Source organism: Cuculus canorus, chromosome 7 (assembly GCF_017976375.1).
Source record: "Cuculus canorus isolate bCucCan1 chromosome 7, bCucCan1.pri, whole genome shotgun sequence".
Taxonomy (NCBI): Eukaryota; Metazoa; Chordata; class Aves; order Cuculiformes; family Cuculidae; genus Cuculus; species Cuculus canorus.
Window position 1 is genome coordinate 13,927,933 of NC_071407.1, and position 23,650 is coordinate 13,951,582.

General features: G+C 61.9%; 4 protein-coding genes across 14 annotated transcripts in view; 3 read left to right on the forward strand and 1 right to left on the reverse strand.

The window, feature by feature from the left end:
* SEMA4G (semaphorin 4G) overlaps positions 1 to 8,292 on the forward strand; it is a 29,315-nt gene extending 21,023 nt beyond the window's left edge. For 8 of the 9 annotated variants that reach the window (XM_054070945.1, XM_054070946.1, XM_054070943.1 and 5 more), the window contains exons 2-16: positions 531 to 765; positions 1,931 to 2,079; positions 2,619 to 2,681; positions 2,761 to 2,859; positions 3,983 to 4,076; positions 4,323 to 4,436; positions 4,625 to 4,791; positions 4,939 to 5,108; positions 5,272 to 5,416; positions 5,495 to 5,717; positions 5,802 to 5,917; positions 6,256 to 6,407; positions 6,592 to 6,653; positions 6,738 to 8,001; positions 8,176 to 8,292. In XM_054070945.1, coding sequence (XP_053926920.1) covers positions 645 to 765; positions 1,931 to 2,079; positions 2,619 to 2,681; positions 2,761 to 2,859; positions 3,983 to 4,076; positions 4,323 to 4,436; positions 4,625 to 4,791; positions 4,939 to 5,108; positions 5,272 to 5,416; positions 5,495 to 5,717; positions 5,802 to 5,917; positions 6,256 to 6,407; positions 6,592 to 6,653; positions 6,738 to 7,582 — 2,520 coding nt within the window. In that variant the 5' untranslated portion in view covers positions 531 to 644 and the 3' untranslated portion in view covers positions 7,583 to 8,001; positions 8,176 to 8,292. The remainder of the gene's footprint in view (positions 1 to 530; positions 766 to 1,930; positions 2,080 to 2,618; positions 2,682 to 2,760; positions 2,860 to 3,982; positions 4,077 to 4,322; positions 4,437 to 4,624; positions 4,792 to 4,938; positions 5,109 to 5,271; positions 5,417 to 5,494; positions 5,718 to 5,801; positions 5,918 to 6,255; positions 6,408 to 6,591; positions 6,654 to 6,737; positions 8,002 to 8,175) is intronic. The other variant, XM_054070941.1, reaches the window with a different exon arrangement.
* An 894-nt stretch (positions 8,293 to 9,186) lies between these two features.
* MRPL43 (mitochondrial ribosomal protein L43) lies at positions 9,187 to 10,119 on the reverse strand. The gene is made up of 3 exons (XM_009561521.2): positions 9,955 to 10,119; positions 9,486 to 9,592; positions 9,187 to 9,413 (listed from the first exon to the last, which is right to left on the reverse strand). Exons 1-3 carry the CDS (start codon positions 10,083 to 10,085, stop codon positions 9,199 to 9,201), a joined length of 453 nt encoding a protein of 150 aa, XP_009559816.2. The 5' UTR covers positions 10,086 to 10,119; the 3' UTR covers positions 9,187 to 9,198.
* Positions 10,120 to 10,363: 244 nt separating this feature from the next.
* Positions 10,364 to 16,020, forward strand: TWNK (twinkle mtDNA helicase). Its single transcript, XM_054070959.1, has 5 exons — positions 10,364 to 11,682; positions 12,818 to 13,058; positions 13,703 to 13,810; positions 14,106 to 14,247; positions 14,932 to 16,020. Exons 1-5 carry the CDS (start codon positions 10,431 to 10,433, stop codon positions 15,151 to 15,153), a joined length of 1,965 nt encoding a protein of 654 aa, XP_053926934.1. The 5' UTR covers positions 10,364 to 10,430; the 3' UTR covers positions 15,154 to 16,020.
* A 297-nt stretch (positions 16,021 to 16,317) lies between these two features.
* Positions 16,318 to 23,639, forward strand: LZTS2 (leucine zipper tumor suppressor 2). Of its 3 annotated transcripts, none has more exons than XM_054070956.1 (6): positions 16,318 to 16,337; positions 19,455 to 19,523; positions 20,700 to 21,167; positions 21,498 to 22,013; positions 22,617 to 22,886; positions 22,958 to 23,639. In XM_054070956.1, the coding sequence occupies exons 1-6, from the start codon at positions 16,332 to 16,334 to the stop codon at positions 23,636 to 23,638; spliced, it is 2,010 nt and encodes a 669-aa protein (XP_053926931.1). In that variant the 5' UTR covers positions 16,318 to 16,331; the 3' UTR covers position 23,639. The 3 variants fall into 3 exon arrangements, with proteins under 3 accessions (XP_053926931.1, XP_053926930.1, XP_053926933.1); XM_054070955.1 differs by lacking the exon at positions 16,318 to 16,337 and adding an exon at positions 17,701 to 17,782; XM_054070958.1 differs by lacking the exon at positions 16,318 to 16,337 and adding an exon at positions 18,553 to 19,016.
* The last annotated feature ends 11 nt before the right edge of the window (positions 23,640 to 23,650 follow it).

The following is a 23,650-nucleotide window of genomic DNA, read 5'->3' on the forward strand; positions in this document are numbered from 1 at the left end:
TGCTGCATCTGCTCCAGGAAGTGGGGCTTGAGATGCCTCAGCATGCCAAGAAACCCACAAAAGTGCTTGGCCCCTGGGCCCACTATATTTTGTGAGTAAATGTATCTGCTTTTTGGATGTGAAAAATCCAATGAAGGATCAGCTGGCTCTGCTGAAGCACGTTCTTTGATCAGGGGGAGACAGCCTTGAGCAAAGAAGGGAGGAACCTGGAGGAAAATGAGCCTCTGAGTAACCAAACAAGTGCTTAGCAAGCGACTGCCACCGCTGCAACAGAGCAGATGCTGAGCCACGGTTGCCCCACTCAGATTCCCCTGCCCACCCTGTGGTGGTTGCAGGCTTGATGCCTTGTGCTGTGCCTCAGTTTCCCAACTGGCAAACAAGGGTTTGCTTTTTCTCTGAAGCCATCCCTGGAGTGAGGCTGTGTCCAATCAAGCATCTGTGTATATGCGCAGCCAGCTGCTTCCTGAGCCCACTTGCTCATGAGGTGCTGGGGACAACAGGCACATCTGACCCAGTGCTCTGTGTTTCAGGAGGGTTTGGTGGCCGGCCTCATCACGGGGAGCTGGGGAGCCCATCCCAAGGATCAGCAGTGCTGGCCCGGCGGCAGCGGGCTGGGCGGCTGCCCTCGCCGAGGGAGCGGGAAGATGAGCGGAGGCACAGCCCATCTTCTGACGGCTCTCTTCGTGGTGGCAGCGATGGGCTACCCGTCGCGGCGGTCTGCCACTGATCTGCATGCCACCCCTAGGACAACAGTCACTTTTGATGGTAAGGGGGTGCGGGTCTTGGTGGTGGCGGTGGGGCTTGGGATCTTGCTGGCACTGGCTTTGGTGCCTGCATCCAGCCTTTGCCAGACCCCAGAGTGAGGGGCTCAGCATGGGGGGTGGTTATAGGGAGGCCTTGTGTCCGCTGGGCTCCAGAAATTGGAGCCCACATGGCTGTCTTGCGTTGGTGCCTGGAATCAATGTGGCCTGGGGGATGGAGCAGGGCAAAGGCATCTCCCCAAAAGCCCGGGGGGAGACGAGGATGTACAGGGAACCAGCCTTGGCCAGCCCCTGGCCTTGCCCAGCAACCCTTGGAGGGTGTCTTGAGCCGGGCATCACACCCGGGCTGGGCTCTTGTGGCCCAAATAGTCAGCAAGGAGCTTGCTTCTCTGATTTTCTCTAATTGCCACTGGACTCTTGGTCTTCTGCCTCTGTGGTGTCAGCAGTCCCACAGTGTCATCATGCCTTGGGTGTCCATATGACTTTGCTGACCTCATTAGTGAAGCCCAGCTCAGTGGTTGACAGCAGGAGAAGGTTTCATTTGCAGCTGTGGTGCCCTTTTCTCCCCAGACAATGCCTCCTTTCAGAGGGGTCATTGCTCCCCAGCTGCCTCCAGGCTCCCAAGCTCCATGGGACTTTCTCCTCCTGGCTTGGGGTCTCTCTGGCCAGGGCTGAGTCTCACCTCACACTTCAGCACCCTAGATTGGATGTTTTCTCTGGCTTAGTGGGCAGAAGGCACCCAGGCTCACTGCAGAAGCTCTCCCCTTCCATCAAAGTTTTTGTTCAGGATTTTTGCATCCTTCCTTTTGGGCTGGCTAGGTTTGGTTTGGAGTCAGAGTCACTGCCAGCATGTTTTCACTTCCCCAAACAGTGTGACAGGTCCATGCCGGCATGGACTTTGCAGGTTCCACCCCTGAGCTGCCATTTTAATTAGAAGGAAGCGATTTCCCCTGTCAGTCTGAGCCCAGTTAGTGTCTTTTGCCTTCTACCAAACCTCCCCTCTTCCTTTTTTTCTCCGCTGTAACTGCTGGCACTCAGCACCATCTGCCTGATAACCTCGGTGGGGGCCTTTCCCTCTGCTCCTGGCTCCATTCTCTGCCTTTGCCCTGGCGGCTTGTGCCGTGCCTGGCCCAGGTCCCCTCTCAGTCAGTCCCCTGTTCCCTTTGCAGAGCTGTCAGGCGTCCGGCACTTCAGTGCACACACCTTCAACTACAGCACCCTGCTGCTGGAGGACGACCGGGGCATCCTCTACGTGGGTGCCAGGGGAGCCATCTTCGCCCTCAACTCCAGTGACGTGGCTGATGGCTCCCACCGCACGGTGAGCCTGGTCTCTGTCCACTGGCGGCTGGTTGTCCTCTCCTGTTCTGCGCTGCCCAGTCCTTGCCTGAATTGTGACCATCCTGCCCCTGCTCATCCTGCCACTCACCATCTCAGGTCTTGCCTGGACGTGCTGTCCCCAGGTCCCCTGTGGATGCTCGGTCCTTCTTCTCAGCCAGGCAGCGTGGGGACAGCGGTGGGAGGTGTCCCCAAGCTCAGACCTGCCTGCTTCAGGGACCCGTGGGCAGGGCACAGGGTGGAGAGGGGAAGCGTACCCCTCTGCTCCTCCCAAGGAGGACACCGCAGAACCTCCAGGCTTCTGCGGCTGCTCTGGGGTTTTTGCCCTCTAGTTGGGGTGTGGGACCACACATGTTCTGTCATGCTCTGAGTAGCCATCCCCTCCTTAAATAAAAGAAGATTTTAGCATCTCTGATGGCTCTGGAAGAGCCTGGAGCCTACAGTGATGGGGGGTCCACGCAGCGATGAGGGGTCATGTGGTGATGAGGGATCATGAAGTGGCAGTCCTTCTTCCACTTGCAGATCCACTGGGAAGCCTCCCCGGAGAAGCAGATGGACTGCCTGCAGAAGGGCAAAAACAACAAGGTAGAGTGGGTGGGTGCCGCGTGCTGCGGGGCCGCTGCCACTTTCCCTGGCTTGTAACGCCTGTCCTCCCCCACCGCAGACTGAGTGCTTCAACCACGTGCGGTTTCTGCAGAGGCTGAACAGCACCCACCTCTACGCCTGCGGGACCTACGCCTTCCACCCGCTCTGCGCTGCCATCGTGAGTGCTGCTCGGCTCCACAGCTGTCACCTGTCCCCTGCCACCATGTCACCCTCGGGTGGCGCAGCCCCTGTCCTGTCCTACCGTCTCCACCCACAGCTCCACTCCCTTTCTGCCCCTTTCCCAGCCCCTCTTGAGCTCAAGGGGCAGGTGAGTGACCCCTAGGCTGGGGTGGGTTGGTTTGGGGACACAGCCACCGTGACGCAGATGCCCAAAGTCCCCACCCCGGAACTTGGATTGGACTCTGACCCCATAGCACGATGGCTGGGCTGGAAGGGTGCATGGGCTCAGTGGGGTGGGATGTGCCAGCACTGGAGCTGGTTCCTTCCCAAGGGGCTTCACACTGGCTGGTGGCCAGTGGCAGGTGTGCCCAGAGAAGGTGTTGGTGGCAGGACTGACTCAGCGGCCCCTCTGCAAGGTTTTCTAGGCCAGACCAGGAGTCCCTGCATGGCTGTGACTCATGACAAAGCAGCCAGGGACAGCCACACTCCCCCGGCAGTGGGACTTTAACCTCTTGTGTGGTGTCTCCTTGGTGACTCAGCCGCCCTTTGTCCACCACTCTTCCTGAGCTGGGGGGCAAAGCCACCTGGGGCCATGTCCCCTGCATGGCCAGGGAGCCCCAGAGGGGTCATGCCTGTTCCCACGGCTGTGCTGCCCGTCCAGTTTGGCCATCGCACTCCCTGGGAGTCAGGTGGAGGAGCTGCTAAGCTGGAAGGACCCCATCATTATTTAACGCGCTTTGAACAGCAACCCCCAAAGAAAATAACTCCTGCCATGACAGAGACCTCACCCGAAGGGACTCAGCCCGGCTGGGCAGCATCTGCTGGCAGGGACGGCCCGGGAACATGGGCTGCATTGGCCAGCTCCTGCTCAATGCCCAGACAATGCCAAAGTGGGGTGCTGGAGCTGCCCTCCACCTGCCCCCAACTCCTGGCTGGGGGCTCTCGCTATCAGAGCAGTTTCTGACCAGCTGGAGGGTGCCAGGTGGGGATTGTCACCCAAACAAGGGCACAGCCTTGGACATCACTTTATCCCTGCTAGCAGCCTCTGCACAGAACCTGGGGCTGGCAGGTGAGGCAGGTGTGTTCTCTCCTATCTAACCTGGTCCTCTGTCCCCCTCTAGGATGCTGATAGGTTCATGTTGCCATCCCACTTTGAGGAAGGCAAGGAGAAGTGCCCATATGACCCAGCCCGTGGCTACACCGGCCTCATTGTGGGTAAGCAGCACCTTTGCCAGGGCTGGTGTGGACATGCAGGATGCCACCAACCCTGGCCCCATCCCAAATGCCCCCTTGGGGACGATCTCCACCTAGGTGGGCTCTGCATGTGGGGGCTTTAGCAAGCCAGTACTTCATCCTCCTCATCCTTCTCTGCCTGAGTTATGAGGATGCTGGTGGCATTTGGGGCTGTCCCTGGTGTGCAGGGCCATGCTAACGGGCTCCTGCCCTGCCTGTCCTGCCCAGACGGTGGCTTGTACACAGCCACACGCTATGAGTTTCGGAGCCTCCCTGACATCCGGAGGAACCTGCACCAGCGGCCACTGAAAACGGAGGAGTCCCCGCTGCACTGGCTGAATGGTGAGATGTCCCTGTGCCACCCTGGGACTGGTGTCACGGGCTGCGGGACACCATACATCGCCTCGTGGAGCAGGGGTGGGGTGGTCCTGGGGTCCTGTGTGGTTTGCCTTGAGAGGAAAACGAGTCAGGGAGGGATCCCGAGTCCCGCAGTGGGTGCTCAATCTCCCCCTCTTCTCCACGTTACCCAGATGCGGAGTTTGTGGCCTCTGTGCTGGTCCAGGAGAGCAAGGACAGCCCTGTGGGCGACGATGACAAAATCTACTACTTCTTCACGGAGCGGGCGGGTGAGGAGACCACATCCTTCTTTGACAAGAGCCAGGTGGCCCGAGTAGCCCGGGTGGCCCGTATCTGCAAGGTAGGCAAGTCCCCAGCCACAGGGAGCCAAGCGCTCCTCTGCTCAGCACACGGGCTGCGTGCCTACACCTTGGGGGAGACTGAGGCACAGGCAGAGGGGGACGCACTCCCACCAGCCTGTGCAGAAATGCTCCCTGCACCCTCCCAGAGTGATGTCGGGGGGAAGAAGATCCTTCAGCGCAAGTGGACGTCCTTCATGAAGGCACGCCTAGTCTGCTACATGCCCTACTATGAGGTGCTGCGCAGCGTCTGCAGCCTGGATGGAGGGGGCTGGGCCAGCACTGTCTTCTACGCCACCTTCACCCTCTCAGCGCAGTGGTAAGTGGTACAACGGCTGAAACAGCTGCGACTAGAAGTCTGCAGCACAGGGGGGAACAGAGATGCTCAAGGGGATGTGCAGGTGGGCGCGAAGCACCTGGGGGCACGTTGGTGTGGAGTGACCACGCATCTGCCTGGGCTCAGGTAGGGCTCTGCCCCGCAGGAGGACCATGGAGGCCTCAGCCGTGTGCCGCTACAACATCTCGGCAGTGCAGCACGCCTTTGAGGGCCCCTACATGGAGTACCAGGACTCAGCTCGCAAGTGGTCCCGCTATGACGGTGCAGTGCCTGAGCCCCGGCCTGGCTCTGTGAGTGCCCAGGGGCGCGGAGCTGGGGGTGGTGTGGGATGGCTGCATGCCCCTCTGACCCACATCTACCCTGGGCAGTGCATTACGGACCACTCCCGCAGAAAGGGCTACAACTCCTCGCAGGACCTGCCCAACAGCGTCCTGGACTTTGTCAAGCTGCACCCGCTCATGTTTGAGGAGGTGAAGCCAGCTGGTGGGGAGCCGCTGCTGGTGAAGAAGAGTGTGACATACAGCCGGCTGGCTGTGGACAGGGTGCAGGCCCTCGATGGCCGCTCCTACGATGTGCTTTTCATGGGGACAGGTGAGCATGGGATGAGTTTGCCGGGTCTCTGCTGGGCAGGGAGGACATCCCATGCTCCCTCCTGACCCCTGCTCTGCTCCCCAGGGGATGGCTGGATCCACAAGGTCGTGGTGGCAGACTCCGGTGTCCACATTGTGGAGGAGGTCCAGGTGTTCAGGGACCCACAGCCTGTGGAGAGCCTGGTGATCTCCCACGCTCAGGTGAGGGGTAGAAAAAGTGGGGGGATAGCACACACAGGACATATTTGTGCTGCAGAGCTGTGATTGGGCTGTTTGGGGGACACAACTCTTGTGTCACCCCAGCTCAGGACACGAGCTGAAGCCCAGCAGGGCAGCTTGGGGAAAGGGACCAACTTGACCACCACCTCTTCACCAGGTGCCAGCAGTCAGCCCTGACTGGAGCTGGGGGCCCTTCCCTGTGTATCCCCCTGAAGGAGAACTGTGCTGTAGGGCTGGGAGGGATCTCTAGGCATCATGGGGCACCCCACAGCCCAGCTACAACGTGCTGGGGCAATGCTGAGCCAGCCCTCTCCCCCCAGAGGAGCCTGTACGTGGGGGCACCCGGTGGGATCCTGCAGGTGCCCCTGGCCTCCTGCGCCAGGTACGCCTCCTGCTACGACTGCATCCTGGCCCGGGACCCTTACTGCGCCTGGGACGGCAGAACCTGCCGCGCCATCGCCAGCACCGACAGGTAGGGACAGGCTGCCTATTCTCCACAGTGCCCCTCGTGCCCCCCAGCTGCTTGATGACATGGAGTTCCACATCACTCCATGCCAGTCACCCCAGTGCCACCCCCCAGGGTCTGCTGGTGGCCGTGACCCCAAAAGAGTGGGCTCAGCTGGGGCCGTAGAGCTGAAGCCTTCTGTGTCTTGCAGCACAGGGCTGGTGCAGGACATTCAGAGCGGCAACAAGGGATGCCGGAGCAGCTCCGGGCGTGGTGAGTCTGTACCTCCTTTTAGCACCGCAAGAGATGCTGGTGTCCCTCAGGGACACAGGTGCAAGGTGGTGCATGTCTCCACAGGCTCCCTGCCATGGAAGAACCGGACGGTCCTGAGGGGTGACGATGTGCTGCTGCCCTGTGACCAGCGCTCCAACCTGGCCCGAGCTGTCTGGCTGCTGAATGGCAGCGAGGTGCCGGCCACAGGGCAGGACCAGCTGCGTGTTGGGGTGGACGGGCTGCTGGTGACGGACACACTGCCCCAGCACAGCGGCGAGTACCGCTGCTACGGGGAGGAGCAGGGTCTCCGGACGCTGCTGGCCGCCTACAGCCTCACTGTGCTGCCCGAACTGCCACGCAGCCCCACGGACACCCCGCAGCCCCACGCCGCCAGCCAGGTGGACAGTGACGTGAAGGTGGCTTACATCTCTGCCATTGTCGCCTTGGTGGTAGTGTGTGCCGTGCTCAGCGCCATCCTGCTCTACATGTCCTGCCTGGAGAAGCGCAAGGGCAAGTACGTCCTGGGGGAGCCGCGGCCAGCCAGTGTGGAGCTGCAGACCGTCTCGGCCAACTGCCTGCGCAAGGGTCACCACGAGGAGGAGGAAGAGCTCACCTACCCCGATGGCTGCCTGCGGATCATTCCTGGCGAGGCACCCACAGCTGCCACTTCCCCAGTCAAGGAGCTGCCGGCTGCTGTGCCCCCACTTCCGCCACCACCGCCGCTGCCAGCTGAGCTCACAAATGGCGTGGGGGCTCTGCCCAACGTCCTCCGCAAGATGAATGGCAACAGCTACATGCTGCTGCAGCAACAGGAGGAGCCGCTGGCCTCCCCGCTCTACAGCGCATCCTTCACTGAGGAGCTCAGCAAGATCCTGGAGAAGCGGAAACACACACAGCTGGTGGAGAAGCTAGACGAGAGTTCCGTGTAGGGGCTGGGGTTGGGGTCTTGCCAGCGGGACCCGCCGCCCCTCCAGCCCCTTCTCCCACCCGCTGCCAGCAGTGTTACAAGACTCAGGCGAAACTACCTCCTGGATGGCAGAGCCGGGCCGGGCCCGGGTTTGGCCATTCCTTTGGCTTTTCACTCACTTTTGAGACTCACTGTACAGAAAAAAAGAAAAGAAAAAGAATCTATTTAAATTTGGGAGCTCTATTTATGTACAAAAACCCACTGACGGTGGCCACGAGCTGGAGGCAGGAGCTGGCGCCTGGCTGAAGGTGGACACTGGGGGGAGGGCAAGTTTCTGTCTGTCCATCCAGGTGGGAGAGAGAGCTGCTGCTGTGGATGCATGGACTCATTCTGCTCCGCCGGGTTTCCCTTGGCACAGGGGATCTGGACAGCTGCTGAGAGGTGGGTGAGGAGCGGGGAGGGGACTGCCGTGTGGTGCCTGTGCCTCTTCCCAGCATAGGTTTCCCTCAGCTGCCTGCTCACAGGCAGGAGAGGGGACATGCACAATTCTTGCATTCTGAGGGGCTGGCCTCAGTGGCTCCCAGCCCCCTACCCACTCTCTCACTTCTCCTGCAGGGTTTCCTCTCCAAGAGAGAACACTTCTTCAAGGGATGGAACTGTGGTGAGGAGCCGATGTCCCAGACACACGAGCAGCTGGTGGAGCAGTGGTTGCCCAGTGCGAGGAAGCCCCAGGTGAAATGCAGGGCTGAGTTCCCTGGGGAGGTGGCAGCCCCAGACCTCCTGCCCTAACAGGGCCCTGCCCCTCTCCCCAGGGCGCTGCAGCAGTGGGCAGCAGGATGCACTGACAGCTACCACTATGCCCTGCGTGTGGCAACGGACCAATGCAGCACCTACGTCTGCGCGACATCCACAGTGCCCCTGCAGCCCTGGGCACCAATTGTTTCTGCCCTCCTACGTCGTGCTGTTAAGGAGACCTAGGGCTCAGGCACAGCCCTGTTCCACTGGGACAATGTACGGGAGCGGAAATGTCCTCACATAGCAAGGAAGAGAAGCCCTGGACCAGGGCTTGCCTCCCCCAAGGGCTTCTTGCTCTTCACGGCACTTTTCAGGGGCAGCCACTGTCCCTAAATTCCCCCAACTACCTCTGCTCCTTCTGCCTCCCAAGGGAACACAAAGGACTAGGGTAACAAGAGTGTCTCACGCCCCAGAAACAGGGTGGTGACACCAGAGGACAGACTTGCTGGGAGATGTGCATTCCCATGATGTTTCTCACGAGCGCCTCCAGAATCAGAGCATTGCCCAGAGCTCAGTCCTGCAGCAGGGGCAACCTCTGGAGTACCTGATGGGCTGAAGCCCAGGGCCTCCTGCCCCAGAAGAGCAAGGCTTAGTGGGAAAGGCAAGAGCCAGACGCCTGGGCTCTCCTATCCCGCTCCACCCTCATTTTGCTGTGGGGGGAAAGAACCACCCCCAAGCACTGCCGCTCCCCCAAAGGGCATCACTCCCTGTGCGTGGCACCCCTTGTGCACAGTCCCACCTGCCCCGGCAATAAACGCGGCTCTGCCTGGACGTGGCGTGGCAGTGTCTCTCTGAGGCGTGGGATGGTGAGAGAGATGGATGCAGAGGTACAGGGTGGAGGCTTTATTGGGCATGCAGGCGTGGGCCCCGGACAGTGAGGGCAGAGGGTTTGTTGGTGAGGGGGTGCCACTGGCCTTGGATGCTGGGGTTGTCCGTGTGGAAGGGTTTGCGGATCCGGATGATGTCCAAGCCAGACTGGCTGGCCAGCTTGGTGGCCAGCTGCAAGATTTCCTCACTCGTCTTGCTGGCGATGAGCTCCTCCCGCACAGTCCCATTCACTGTGGCAGAGCAGGGGGGTCAGGCCGAGCCCTCCCAACCCCTCAGCCTTCCCAACACCCCCCCCAACTCACAGTACTCAGCCACCAGCACAGGGGCCGGGACATCACAGGGGCTGACATAGAGGACAACATCGGGATGCCGCCGGGCAAAGTCCACCGCTTCCTCCTCCACAAACTGCCTGCGGGGATTGGGAGTGTCAGAGGGGCCCTTGTCCCACGGCACAGGTCGTAGGTGGAGTCACACCAACGACGCTGCCCTGAGGGCTCAGAGGTCAGCAGCATCTTCTCTTGACAGACAGGCCACCACCTCATCCCGCCTTAGATCACCAGCTTCCCCCATCCCATCAGGCCCGGCCCCTAACCCCATCTAATCATAGGTCACCAGACTCCCCCTCTCTATTCCACTCCATCCCATGTCATGCCCTGCCACTCCACTTCACCCCATGCCACTTCGCTCCATCCCATCCTATGACATCCCATGCCGGGTCCTCAGCCTCCTCCACTCCCTCCTCCCCCCCACACCCCATCCCGCTCTCGGCACCTGGCTCCGCGCGCATCAGCCGCGCTGGGGCTGAGGCGGAGCTGGAGGCGCTGGAGCTGCCGCACGTATCGCCCCACGCCGTTGTGCAGCACAGACGCCAAGAACCGGCTCGCCGACCCTCGGCCCGTCATGGCGCCGCCGGAACCGGAACTGCGCTCGGAGGCGGAGGAACAGCCGCCTCCGGCTCCCGCGTACTTGGCCGGAAGTGACGCGCTGCGCGCGGCGGCGCGGGGTCAGGCAATGGCGGCGCCCGTGGGGCTCCACGTGAAGGGGGGGGCGGCGTGAGCGGGGCCGGGCCGGGGCCCGGGGGGGAGCGCGGGGCAGGGGGGACCGAAGAGGGGCGCGGGGCTGGGTGGACCCGAGGGGCCGAGGGAACTGGGGGGGAGCGAGAGGTCGGGGAGACCCGAGGAGCCGGGGGGGAGCGCGGTGGACGCCGCCGATGCGGAGCGGGGCCGTCGCGGGCGGGTGTGGGCGGGATGGCGGCGGTGCCGCTGCGGCCCTGCAGAGCCGCCGGCCGCCTCCTGCCGCTGCTGTGCGGCGGGGCAAGGAGCAAGGGAGCCTCCCTGAGCCCCGGAGTGCCCGGCCGCCTCTCCCAGCGGCGCTACAAGAAGGACGTGTTGCCCTCCCCCGAGGGGCCCGTGCCCTCCGTCTCCATCACCGAGATCCGGCAGTACCTGCGTGCTCAGGGCATCCCCTTCCACGACGGCTACAGCTGCCTGCACACCCCCAGCCTCTTCACCAACGGGCGGGAGGACCAGCTGCCGTCTGCCGGTGCCCCGTACACGCTTTTCATTGATAAAACGACAGGCAGCTTCCTCTGCACGGCTACCCTGGCCGAGGGCACCTGGCAGGACTTCCAGGCCAACGTAGAGCTGCAGCACCGCGGCATTCCTCCTGCCAGCGCAGAGGAGCCGGAGGGGGACGCACAACGGGCTCATGAAGATGCCCGCTGCATCTGGGACCGGGCGTTGCCTCTCTGGGAGCTGCTGGATGAGGATGAGACCAACAAGACCAAGGCCATGTTTGGCATCTCCCTGGTGGCAGACGCCACCCTGAAGCGTTTTGGGGTGCGATATCTGAGGACTGCGAAGTCCCTTGTCTTCCCCTGGTTCAGTCCCCGCGATGCAACCCTGAAGGGCCTGAAGCTTCTGAGGGTGGAGAAGAAGGGGGATGCAACAGTTTACGTGGAAGAGACCTTACCCCGCTTTGATTGCTATCACAACCTCTTTGGGCTGCCACTGATTGGCCGCCGGGACACAGAGCTGGTCTTAACCGGGTGGGAGCTGGATGCCCTGGCCCTGCACCAAGCCACAGGGGTGGCCAGCCTGGCCCTGCCGCGGGGGGCTACCTGCCTGCCTCCCACCCTCCTCCCCTACCTGGAGCAATTCAAACGCATCACGCTGTGGCTTGGTGAGGACCTGCGCTCCTGGGAAGCTGCCAAGCTCTTTGCTCGGAAGCTGAACCTTAAGCGCTGCTCCCTGGTGCGCCCTGGCAACCTGCAGCCCCGGCCCTTGGAGGCTCTGAACCAGGGCCTGAACCTCACCAAGATCCTGCGTACTGCCCTGCCTGCCAGCCACAAATCCATTGTCTCCTTCCGGCAGCTGCGCGAGGAGGTGTTCGGGGAGCTGGTCAACACCGAGCAGGTGGCCGGTGTCAAGTGGGCGCGCTTTCCTGAGCTCAACAAGCTCCTCAAAGGGCACCGCAGAGGGGAGCTCACTGTCTTCACAGGTAATGGGCCAACGGCTGGTGGGTGGGGGGAGCAGGCAGCTCTTTGGTGGCTTCACCCTTCCAGGAGTGATGCCTCACAAGTGTTCCTGCTCCCTTTCTGCTCATGGCTTCGACTGAGCCTGTCGTGGGGGTGCATGAGAGGCTGGGATGCGGGGTGTGGTGGGGTCAGGTGCACTAGCATGAGGAAGGACTCTTTGTGTCATAACTCAGCTGCCCTGAGAGGTTATTCCTTGGTAAAAGTTGAGGCTGTCAGGGACGGATCTGGGTCACCAGACTCTTCCCTGACTGTCCTACTTCCACCCAGCTATTTAAACTGTTTAAAATAGGTACACGTGCAGTACCAGCCCAGTGTCCACAAAGCGATGTTTGAAAATAAGAGATGAGAAAAAGTACACACTGAGGTCCTTACGTGAAGAGTTAAACTAGTCAAATATTGGGATTAGCAATGTATGTACTTTTTATTAAGCATCTAGATATTGACTAAAACTTGCTATATGAGAGTTAATAGTTTTAGGTTTATTCAAATATTTATAGATAACATGGCTGCAATTAAAGCAACTGGCAGTTTCATATGGTCAGGTGTTGCTCGCCGGGAGGATATTGCCGCGCTGGTGCAATCCTCAGCTTGTTATGTCCTATATTCAGTTTTATAAGGGTTGCTTTACCTACGTGCAATTACTAACAGCTATGATCTGAAAACAATTCTCTTGGAAGAAAAAGCACAGTCAGAACCACCTTCTTGACAAGGTTTCTGGTCTAGAGCTCCTAAGAGAGATGGTGGCAGGGGGAAATCGATTATCACACCCTGTGGCTGGGGCAGCACGGGGACTCCTGGGATGTCCTTTCCCCCTGTTCCTGCCTGCTGTCTCCTCTAAGCCCTCCCTGTGCCCTCTCCCAGTCACCCAGCCCTTTCCTGCACGCTACAGGCACCTGCTGGATGCTGGAGGTGATACTCTTGTGCTCAGACACGCAGACTGGCGTGAGACACTGCTTTGTGGTGAAAGGTTGTGGGTGCTCTGCTTTCAATTTGCTCCCTGGCGATTCCACCTCTAAACAAGGTGGAACCCCTGTTGCATTCAGGACTGGTCAGATCTTCTCCCCCAGCTAACGCTTCCCATTGATGTCCTTGCACCAGGCCCGACAGGCAGCGGGAAGACGACCTTTATCAGTGAGTACGCACTGGACCTGTGCATGCAGGGGGTGTGCACCCTGTGGGGCAGCTTTGAGATCAACAACGTCCGCCTGGCAAAGATCATGCTGACGCAGTTTGCTGCTCAGCGCCTGGAGGACCAGCTGGAGCTGTATGACGAGTGGGCTGACCGCTTTGAGGACCTCCCGCTCTATTTCATGACCTTCCACGGCCAGCAGAACATCAAGTATGGTCCCACACCTTTTGTTCTCAGTGTGGTGGGGAGCTGGGGCTCTTCTCCTGCTGTAGGTTGTGGATTTGGAGCTGGCAGGAGGCACCCTGGGGCTGCTGAAGTCCCAAGATTGGCACATGGAGACTGTGACTCAACCAACTGTATCCCTGCTGTCATGGGTACTGAGACAGCCTCCTTCTGGAGTGGGGATGAAGGTAGGGAACCTGTCCCAATGCTAGGTGGCCGCTTGAAAACCAGCGTCTGCCCTGGCAAGATGTATCCTGGTGAGAACATTGCTGTTTGCTGAGAAGGAAGGATGGGTACCTCCAGGTCCTTTTGTTCGCCACGTGCTGTGGTGCCTGCGTGCAAACGCACACACCCTGAGTGTCCTGGTGGGGTGGTGGAGTAGTGGAGTGGTGGGGTAGTGGGTTGGTGGGCAGGGCCTGTGTGAGCAGCAGCTGGGTCCTCCTGATCTGGCCACCCTTTCCTGCAGGGATGTAGCTGCCCCCATTGTGTGATGAAGGAGATGTGGAGGTGGGACATGCCCAGGGTCAAGTGGGAGCCAGCCTGGTACCTCCCAGCTCTGCCTCTCTCTGTCTCCATGCCTGGCTTGGCCTCCCCCTCCCTGCCTCTGCTGATTCCAGTCTTCTCCTGCCCAGGACAGTGATCGACACCATGCAGCACGCTGTTTACATGTACGACATCACCCACGTGGTCGTCGACAACCTCCAGTTCATGATGGGACACGAGCACCTCTCTATGGACAGGTAGCCCTTCTTCGAGCCGCCCCTCCTTCCTCTGCTACCCAGCTGTCATGGCAGGGGCTGGGGACCCACAGGGATGTCCCCTTTAGTTCTGTCTGTCAGCCCTGTTACGTTGAAGGGTGATCACTGTCCTGGGGAGGAAGAGGTGGGAAAGGGTGAGTCGGTTACCTGTGATCCCTCTGGTGCCTCACTGCTTTGCCAGTGTGGGCCTGGCTGCCTCATGGAGGAGAGAGCCCACACCCCCAGGGTGCTCTGCCTGTGGTACCAGCCGCTGACCTCATTCTCGCTGCTGCAACAGGATCGCTGCCCAGGACTACATCGTCGGTTCTTTCCGCAAGTTCTCTACAGACAACAACTGCCACATCACGCTGGTCATCCATCCCCGCAAGGAGGATGATGAAAAGGAGCTGCAGACAGCCTCCATCTTTGGCTCCGCCAAGGTGAGCTGGGCTGTGGTGGTCCTTCCTGTCCCAGGGAGGGGCTGGGACACTTTGGGCAGCCATTCCTGCGTCGCTGTGTCTTTCCTGGAGACCTGAAAAGTGCTGGGAGGGGCAGGATTTCCTCAGGACTGTTGGTGAGGTGTGGAGTGCCGATCTGGCCAGACCTTGCTAGGGAGATGCAGAGAGGGAGCAAATCCTTTGGCAGCTAAAGCTCTCTTGGGGCTTTAGGTACAGTTAATTAATGCTCATTGACTGTGAGTGGGTTGTAGTATGAGATAATTAAAGGAGGAGTCAGGGAGGTGTAGGGATGGGTTCTCTGAGTGCTCCGATCTCTGCAGTGATGCTGAATGACCCTGCAGCAGTTGGATAGGAGGTGCTATGTGAGTGTGCTTGCCCTTCCCGTGCTCCCTTGTTTCCCCATGTGCTCTGGCTTCAATTCATCTCAAGCCTGCCAACCCTGGGATGGGGTGGCTGGAGTATCCCAAGGAAGACAAAGGGTTGGTGTTGGGCAGGTGCTGGAGTTGCCATGGCCCAGGATGCCCTGTAACAGGGCTCAAATGAGCCAGGCAGGCAGCGTGTGATGACCTCCAGTCCCCGTGGCTCCTGCTGTATCCCCAGCACCTTCCTGGAGATGTTTTCCTCCCCCAGGCCAGCCAGGAAGCCGACAATGTCCTCATCCTGCAGGACCGTAAGCTGGTGACAGGGCCAGGGAAGCGCTTCTTGCAGGTGTCCAAGAACCGCTTTGACGGGGATGTGGGCATCTTCCCTCTGGATTTCAACAAGGCCTCGCTTACGTTCTCGTCTTCTGGCAAAAGCAAGGTGAAGCTGAAGAAGATGAAGGACGAGAAGGCGCTTTCAGCCAAGAAAGCTCAAGAGGGAGGCTCGGGAACCTCTAAGAAGCCGTGAGCCTGACAGGTCTCTTCCTCAGTCTGCCAGGAGTGCGGAGGGCTGGTACTGGGAGCATGGGGCTGGGGTGTGTCAGCCCTTCTCCACTGGGAGCAGCAGCCACACACCGTGGTGGCCCTTTCTCCTGCGCGAACAAGCCTCTTGGTCACCAGCACAGTGCCTCTGAGGTGTAGGGCCACCGTGAGAGGAAACATGGGCTCAAGCTGGAGAAGAGCGGCCAGGGAAAGGTGCTTTGTCAAAACCTGGCCACTCCATGCTGGTGCTGAGTGCCAGAGCACAGCGGGGGGAGCGGAGTCAGCATGGGCTGGGTGACAGGGGGCAGTGACCTGCAGCCTGGGACTTGGGGATCTCTGGATATGGAAATTGTGGCTAAAATGGAGCCAAAATCCTTGGCTATCAGTGGTGGGAGGGACTGCATAGAGGGACACATGGTGGGCACCCACTGCCCCAGCACAGGTGGGGGTCTCTGGTCCCTGTCCTGGCTGAGATGGAGCCAGAAAGTGGAAGGTGATGGAGGAAAGCGTGGGAGGTTGTGTGCTCTCTGTGGCATGTGGTGAGAGGGTGGGCACCAGACCTGTCACTGCTCTGGCAGGTTGAAAGCAGCGCTGGGGTCCTCCTGGCGCCTGCCCCTTTGCTCAGGGACCCCCGAGCCCCTTCTCAGGGCCATCACCAGCAGTGAAACCATGAGGCGGAGCAGCCTGGCCTTGCCCTGCCAGGCTTTGGGGCAGCCACCCCCGTGCCCTCTGGGCTGTGGGCAGCCAATACTGTGACCTGGCCAGTCCTCGCTGTGGTAGGACACATCCACGGCTGGATCTTGGTCCAATCCCTTTGGTTTTTTTCTCTTTCCTAGTTTTATTAAAGCAGAAATGAGAGTGCCGTTCCTGTGCCGCTGTTGCTGTCACCAGGGGACCCTGGTCAAGAAGGGGTGGCCCCCAGAGGACTGGGGGGATGTGGAGCATCCCACCCTGGCCCTGACACACGTATTGTTGCCAGCCTCCATGCCGGGCATAGTTTTAACCTGAGCCATAATGAGGGGCTGGGGCGGGTGGAACACACCCAGCTCTGGGTTTCCGGGGTGCCTGGGCTCTCCTGGAGAGCACCCTTGGGTGCTGTCAGCACAAGTGCGAGCCCCCCCCCCGGGGCAGGCTGGGGGGATGGTGGAGGAGGGTCACAGGGAAATGCAGGTAAGGGGATGGGGTGGCGGAGGGGAGCCGGGCCCCAGGCACCGCGGGGTCAGGGTTTGGATGGAGGCTGTGGGTGTCTCCCCTCAGACCAAGGGGCTCCTCTGGCTCCCTCCTGGTCTGGCCCAGGGTGTGGGGGCTGTCCCAGGGCTGTGGGGTGGAAATGGGGCGATGGGAAAGCCCAGGATGCCCATCTCCCAAACAGCCATCCCACCTTGGAAGCGGGTGATGGAGCTGAGCCTGCGGGGTCTGTCTCAGCTGATCCCAGACCCCGGGCGGCACCCACAGCTCCCAGGGCTGCTTGGGGGGTGGGGTATTTTTCTGTTTTCCCCCAGTTTAGGGCTCTTGGAGAGTCGGGGTTGGGGAGCAACAGCTGCAACACCTCACAGAAGGGGACGGGGGGTGGTAGTGGTGTGAAATGTTGAAGAGCCCTCAGCCCCGTTGATGGGGTGCCGGACTTCCCAAATAACTTTGGGGTGTGTATTATTGGAGGGTGTTGCCTCACGACACACCAAAGTGGCCCAGCCCTGAGCCTGCTCTGCCCCACAGCTCTCCTGAGTGCCCCTAAAGCACCCTCAAAGTGCCCCAAGCAGTCTCTGGGCTTCTGCTTCCCCAGGACATTCTCAAAGCGCCCCCCATCGCTCCCGAGAGCTGCTGCTTCCCCCCCTACTCTCCCCATTTCGGGAATCCCTTGGAATCGACGTCATGGGGCAAGGGGGGCCCACGCCCCCCCACCCCCCCGACCCTTTCCCCAGGGGGAGTGGCTTCGAGGGGGCGGGGTTTTGTGGGGACATGGTGTGATTGGGCTGGTTCTAGGGGCGGTGCTACTGATGGGGGTGTGGCCTGAATTAGGGCTGTGCTTTGTGGAGGTGTGGTCTGATGGGGGTGGCCTTGGTGGGGCGGTGCTTATGATTGATGGGCGTGGCTTTGGGAAGGGGCGTGGCCTATGGTAGGATTGCTCTTGGGTTAGGGCGTGGTCTTGAGGGGCGGAGCCTGTAGCTAGAGGCGTGGGTTAATATGTGGGTGTCTTTGGAAGGGGTGTGGCCTGCATTCTATCTGGGCTTATGATGGGTCATGGGTTGATTGGGGCGAGGCTTAGGAAGGGGGCGTAGCCTGTATTAGGGCTGGGCTGGGCTTGCGAATGGACCGTGGGCTGATTGGGGCGGGGCCTTTGAGGGGCGGTGCAGGTGGTGGGGGCGTGGCTTCGGGGGAGTGGCCCTAAATGGGGCGGGGCATGTGAAGGGGCGGGTATGGGGAGACCTATATTAGGGCTGTGTTCGTGGTAAAGGCGTGGCCTTTGGCGGGGGCGTGGTCTCGAGTGGGCGTGGGCTGCATTGGGGTGTATCGTGGGGGGTGTGGTCTGTTACAGGGCGTGGTCTGTGATGGGGCGTGGTCTGTTCGGAGGCGTGTCCTGCGGGGCGCGGCGCGGAGGGCGGCGCGGGGCCGCGGTGAGTGCGGGGCCGGAGGGGCCGGCGGCGCCGGGGGCCCCGAGGGGCGCCTCGGAGGGAACTGGCGAGCTCTGGGGGCGGGGGAAGCGGCAGCTGTGGGGCGCTTTGGGGGCGTTCGAGGGGCGCTTTGGGGGTGTCCGGGGGATGCAGAGGCCCAGGGGTGCTGTGGGGGCACTTTATAGGTTCGTGGGGCACTTTGGGGGTGCTTTAGGGGCACTCCGGGGATGCTGTGAGGCAGGGCAGGCCGAGGTGCACCCGGGGGCACTTTGAGGGCGTTTTGGAGCACTTTGGGGGCTCTATAAAAGAGCTGTGGAGCATCAAGGATTCTGTGGGGCACTTTGGAGTGTCTTGGGGCACTTGGGGGGAGCTGTGGGGCAGCAGAGGCCCATGGGCTCTGTGGGACACTTCGGGTGTTTTAGGGGCACTTGGGGGGAGCTGTAAGGCAGCCGAAACTTGGGGGTGCCATGGAACATTTTGGAGTGTTGTGGGGCAGCAGAGGCCCAGGGTCTTTGTGGGGCATCTTTGAGGGTGTCATGGGACACCTGAGGGGAGCTATGGGACAACAGAAGCCCAGGGGTGACACTTTGGGAGTCTCATAGGGCACTTCGGGATGTTATGGGGTAGCAGAGAAACGGGGGCTCTGTGGGGCACTTTGGGGCACCATGGGGTACTGCAGGACTCAGTGGGGCAGCCGAGGTATGGGTGGGAGGGCAAGGGCGAGTGGGGGGGGGACGAGGCGGGCAGCATCATCCAGGGAGCCGCAGGGTGCAGGGGTGCTAAAGGAGGGCGCAGCTGTGCATGGGGGCATCCGCCCCACGCGTGCCATGTGTGTGTGGAGAGATGAGGAGCTGCTTCCCCCTGCCCTGGGGGAGGCCCTGGGGTGCCCTTGAGGTGTGGGAATTCCCAGGGGCCCGAAGCACCCAGCAGCTATGGGTGGGGGTTTGGCTAAGGAGGAGCCTAGTCTTCCCTTGCCATTTCAGGGTTGGAACGGTGGGATTTGGCCTTGCTGTGCTTTGGCCGGAGCAGCTGTCCAGTGACGCCACCCCAGCTGCTGACTGGTTTTACTGGGTAGCTGCAGGGAGGTTTCACAGGGTGCTGTGATGGCCGTCTGGGCTGCTGCCTCCACTGCATCCTGGTCTTTTGCCCCCCTCAGCATCACTAGGACCCTCTCGGGGGCTGCAGGGGCTTGCAGAAGGGAGAAGATGAAGCCCCTTGCCAGTGCCTCCCAGCCCAGGTGCCGAGTGCACTGCCCAGCGGTGGCAGTGTCCCCTCCGTAGCTGTGTGGGGACCCAGCTGTCCCCAGGGGTGTCCCTCCAACCCTGGGGGGTTTCGCTGGGGGAAGGTGCTGCACCTTGGCTGGCTGCAGCTCCCAAGATGTCCCTTTGGGACAAGGGGCCCATGTCCCTGCCTGCTGCCTGATCCCTGCTCCTGGGCCTCCAGCAGCGGGAGGTCCCCACGGGGGGCCAGTGTCCCCACCAAACCTTCTGGGGTGACAGCAGTCCTCCATGGGTGCTAGGAGCAGCGTGCTTGCTGCCAGGCTCCCTTGCCACCCCCTGTGCCACGCTGGCATTGCCTGCCGTGGCTCTGATGGCTGGGGGGGCTGCGGAGGGCACAGGGAACCATGCTGCCACTTGGCACCCTGACCCCTTCCTCTGTCTCCTTCCCTCTCCAGGGGCCGGCAGAGCCGTGTTCGTGGTGTAGGGGCCCGAGTGGACCGGACGGATGGGCAGCGGCTGGCGAGGTGAGCGGAGGCGGGAGGATGTCACCCACCTTCCCAGCCGGGGGTGTCACGGGCACAGTGCCCAGGGATGGCACGTGGCAGTGGGGGCGATGGCGGCGGGGGGGCTGGCTCGCCGGCATCTCTCCCCTGCTCACCCCCCCGGCCCCGGGTGCTGGCAGGCGGATTAATTTCAGGTGACAGCTCGGCGGGCGAGACCATGCGGGCAGGGGGGACATATCTGGCCAGTCGCTGGCTCCCATCACGTGGGCGTGTGGTGTGGGTTGGTGCAGGAGGGACTGCGGTGGGGAGCCTCCTCAGCTGGAGGGGCCATGCAGGGCAGGATTGAGGGGCACCCATGTGCTGGGCTTAGGAAAGAGCTTGGTGCTTGCATCCTGGACCACCGCCTGTCTGGTTGTTGCCCCCACAGTTGAAGAAGGTGCCTGGGGCAGAGACCCCTGCCCTGTGCTGCACTGTGTGAGCTCCAATCTGCCTACCTGGTGCCCCAACAGCAGAGGGGGCTGCGTGGTGGAGCAAGCCCCCCAACCCCAGTGGCTGGGTCAGGGGAGAGACCCCCTGCCTGGCCCCCCAAGCAGCAAGGGTTTGGCAAGCAGATGGGCAGAGGCTGGCACCTCCCCAGGGGACCCTGCACCCCACTGTGGATGGCTGGGGGCAGGGGATATCCTCTGTGGGGCCATTGCAGAGTGGTGGAGGCTGTGGGGCAGGGGAGGTGGCTGTTGCCAGTGTGTGGATCTGCCCCCTGCTCTCCGTGGGGGCTGCACTGGTGGGCGCTGTGGGGCAGGCAGGTGGGCAGGCTGCCCGGGAGCTAGCTCTCCGTGGGCCTCTCGAGATTCGCCTCCAGCCCTGGCACGCTTCCCGCAGTGGGGTCATGCCGGGGCACGGTGGGGGCAGGACCGCATCGTTGTTGCCCCATAGTGACACTGGCACCCCACAAACCCTGGCACCCCTGGGGTGCTGAGCCTTGCTGGGGCAGTGCCGGTGCTGCTCCCCTGCCTAATTTGGTTTTATTCAGGTTCATTTGGCCTCTCCTTCTGCATGTTTCCACTTAGGCTGGCCTGTTCCCATGGGGTTGGGAATGGGGTCCCGGGGGATACCGCTGTGCCCACCAGGGGACACTGGCAGCTGGCGCAGTGCCTGGTGGTGCCAGTGGCTCTGATGCCCTTTTTCCCTTGCCTGCAGGCTGCCCGTGTGCCCCTGCCCGCCGGGGGCCCCCCCGCCATGGCCATCGTGCAGACGCTGCCGGTGCCCCTCGAGGCCGCCGCTGAGGGGGCCACACAGCTCCGTGCCTCTGCCCGCTCGCCCTCTGCCACCATGGGCAGTGTTGGCAGCCTCCTGCCCAGCCGGCCCTGCCATGACCGTGCTGGAGAGCCCTGCGATGGAGGGCTCCCTGCCACCTCCTTCCGCAAGCAGGAGGGGCTGCTCCGGGTGACCCCCAGGGACCCCCCATCCCCTGAGGAGCCCTGTGTACCCATGCCTGGTGTCACCCACGCCTATGCCAACGGGGGCTTCTGCAACGACTGGCTCGACACCTCCTCTCCCATCAGCCCATGCAGTGACTCGGATGAGCCCCACGATGACCAAGCCCCAAGCGATCTCCTCCGGGGACCACCTCCCAAGCTGGTCCCTGTCTCTGGCAAGCTGGAGGAGGTGAGTAGGGTGGGAGCAGGGGGTGTGTGTGCTGGCTTCTTGGCTGTGCTCCCTGTGCCGTGCTGGGGTTGTTGGCTCAGGCATGTGAACTGGGGCCACACAGCCACGTTTGTGGTGTCCCTGTGGAAGTCGTGGTCCTATGCCTTTGATGTCCCCTTCTTCATGCCAGGCTGCATATGGGAGCCCACCAGGTCACCCCATGAAGGGGGTTGGTGTGGGCAGCAGCCGGCCCTTGTCTCCTTTGGGGTACAAAGGCATTGGGGCTGGGGCCACCCTGCTGTCACCTGCTCCAGGCAGCCCTTCAGGAGCTCTCCCCTCTTCCCTTGGCAGAACGTGGAGAAGACCCTGATCCGCCCCATGGCCTTCAAGCCAGTGGTACCCAAGCTCCGGAGCACCCAGCCGAGTGTGCGTCCGGGGCTCTCGGAGAGCCAGGTGAGCCTCACCCACCTGCTGGTTGCCGAGAAGCCTGGCTCCCTGAGCTGCCGTGCCAGCACCCTCTCGGACTCAGGACGCAACTCCCTCTCCAGCCTGCCCACCTACAGCACGGGTGGCAGCCAGCACCCCGAGGTGGGCACCCTGCCCACCACCCCTCATGGTCCCCCTGATGCCCTGGGGGGCTGCCGCCCCTCCAACTCGGACAGCGGGCGCTCGTCCTCCAGCAAGAGCACGGGCTCACTGAGTGGCCGCGGCCGGCCCTCCTCTGAGAGTGGCTCCTGCGGGCGCTCGCCCCTGCCTGGCGAGGAGGCCATGTTGGTGCGGGAGCTGGAGGACAAGCTGCGGGAGAGGGAGGCAGAGCTGCAGCTCCTGCGTGACAGTCTGGATGAGAACGAGGTGGCCATCTGCCAGGTATACCCCTGGTGTCCATCCCCTCCCTCCCCCCCCCCCCCGGTCCTGCTCCTGTCTCCCTCCCCGGGGTGCCTCGTGTGGACATGTTCCCTGGTTGGGAGGCTGGGGAGCCCCTTTGGGGACCCTCTACAGACCCTTGTGTGGGAATGCTGTTTTCTGTGGGCCTGGGAATGGGGGTTTTCCCTACTAGTGGGTGGTCCTGTGTAGTCGAGGACCCTTGTGTGATCTGAGGGGGCAATAATACTCCTGGTCTTGGACTTGGATGATCTTTAAGGTCCCTTCCAATTCAAACCATTCTGTGATTCTATGACTGGGGTGCCTTGGCATGGGGTGCCCTATTTTGGATGCACCCGTGGATTCTTCCTGCTGCTGGTGGGACTGGGGGAGTCCTATAGACTCTGGGGATGCTGATGTGAGGGGACCAAGCACATCAAGGGATGGAGGGAACGAGGAGGGGGCCACCACTTCATCGCACCCGTCATTTGCTTGGTGTGGATGTACCATCCCGATCCCTGTGGGCAGGGAGTGTCTATCCCAGGTAGGGCAGTAGAGGCAGGGGGTGACTGTGTCCTGCCCCGCAATGTGTCCCTCCTGGCCACCTAGGTGTATGAGGAGAAGCACCGGCGCTGCGAGCAGGAGCTGGAGGGGCTGCGGCAGCGCTGTGCGGCCCAGGCACGGCAGGCGGCCCAGGCAGCACAGCGAGGGCAGCAGGTTCTGCAGCTTCAGGTGCTGCAGCTGCAGCAGGAAAAGAAGCAGCTGCAGGAGGACGTTGCTCAGCTGCTGCAGGAGCGGGAGCTGCTGGAGCGTCGCTGCGCCTCCTTCCAACGCGAGCGCACTGAGCTGGCACCCCGACTGGAGGAGACCAAGTGGGAGGTGAGTTGCCAGATGGCACTGGGTGGGGCAAAGTGTCCCGGCCGGTGCCCTGAGCTCTCTTGTCCCCGCAGGTGTGCCAGAAGTCAGGGGAGATCTCACTGCTGAAGCAGCAGCTGAAGGAGGCGCAGGCAGAGCTAGCGCAGCGAGGCGCTGAGCTGCTGGGGCTGCGGGCTCAGCTGCGGGAGGCACGGGCACAACTGCAGGTGGGCGAGCGGCGGGCACAGGGGCTGCAGGAAGCCGCCCGCCTGAAGGCGCTGGAGCTGGAGGTCTGTGCCAACGAACTTCAGCGCCGCAAGAGCGAGGCCGACCTCTTCCGTGCCAAAGCTGGCCGGCTTGAGCAGGAGGTGGCGGGGCTGCGGGAAGCCACCCGTGGGCGATGCCCGCCACCCAGTGAGGGGTGCCCCCCACCTGGCGAGGGTTGCTCCCAACCCAGTGAGGAGTCCCAGGGCAATGTGGGACTGCAGCGGCAGCTGGAGCGTCTGCGGGCGGAGGTGGCCCTGGAGCGGCGGCGTGGGCAGGAGCAGCGGGACGCCTTCGAGCAGGAGCGCAGCACATGGCAGGGTGAGAAGGAGCGGGTCATCCGCTACCAGAAGCAGCTGCAATATAGTTATATCCAGATGTACCGCCGCAACCGGCGGCTTGAGCAGCGGCTCCAGCATCTCCGGCTCCAGGGTGAGGACCCACCACCTGAGCCCTGCAACCCCTCTGGCCCCGACCCACCCTTCGAGGAGATCACGGCCACCGAGATCTGAGATGTTTCCTGC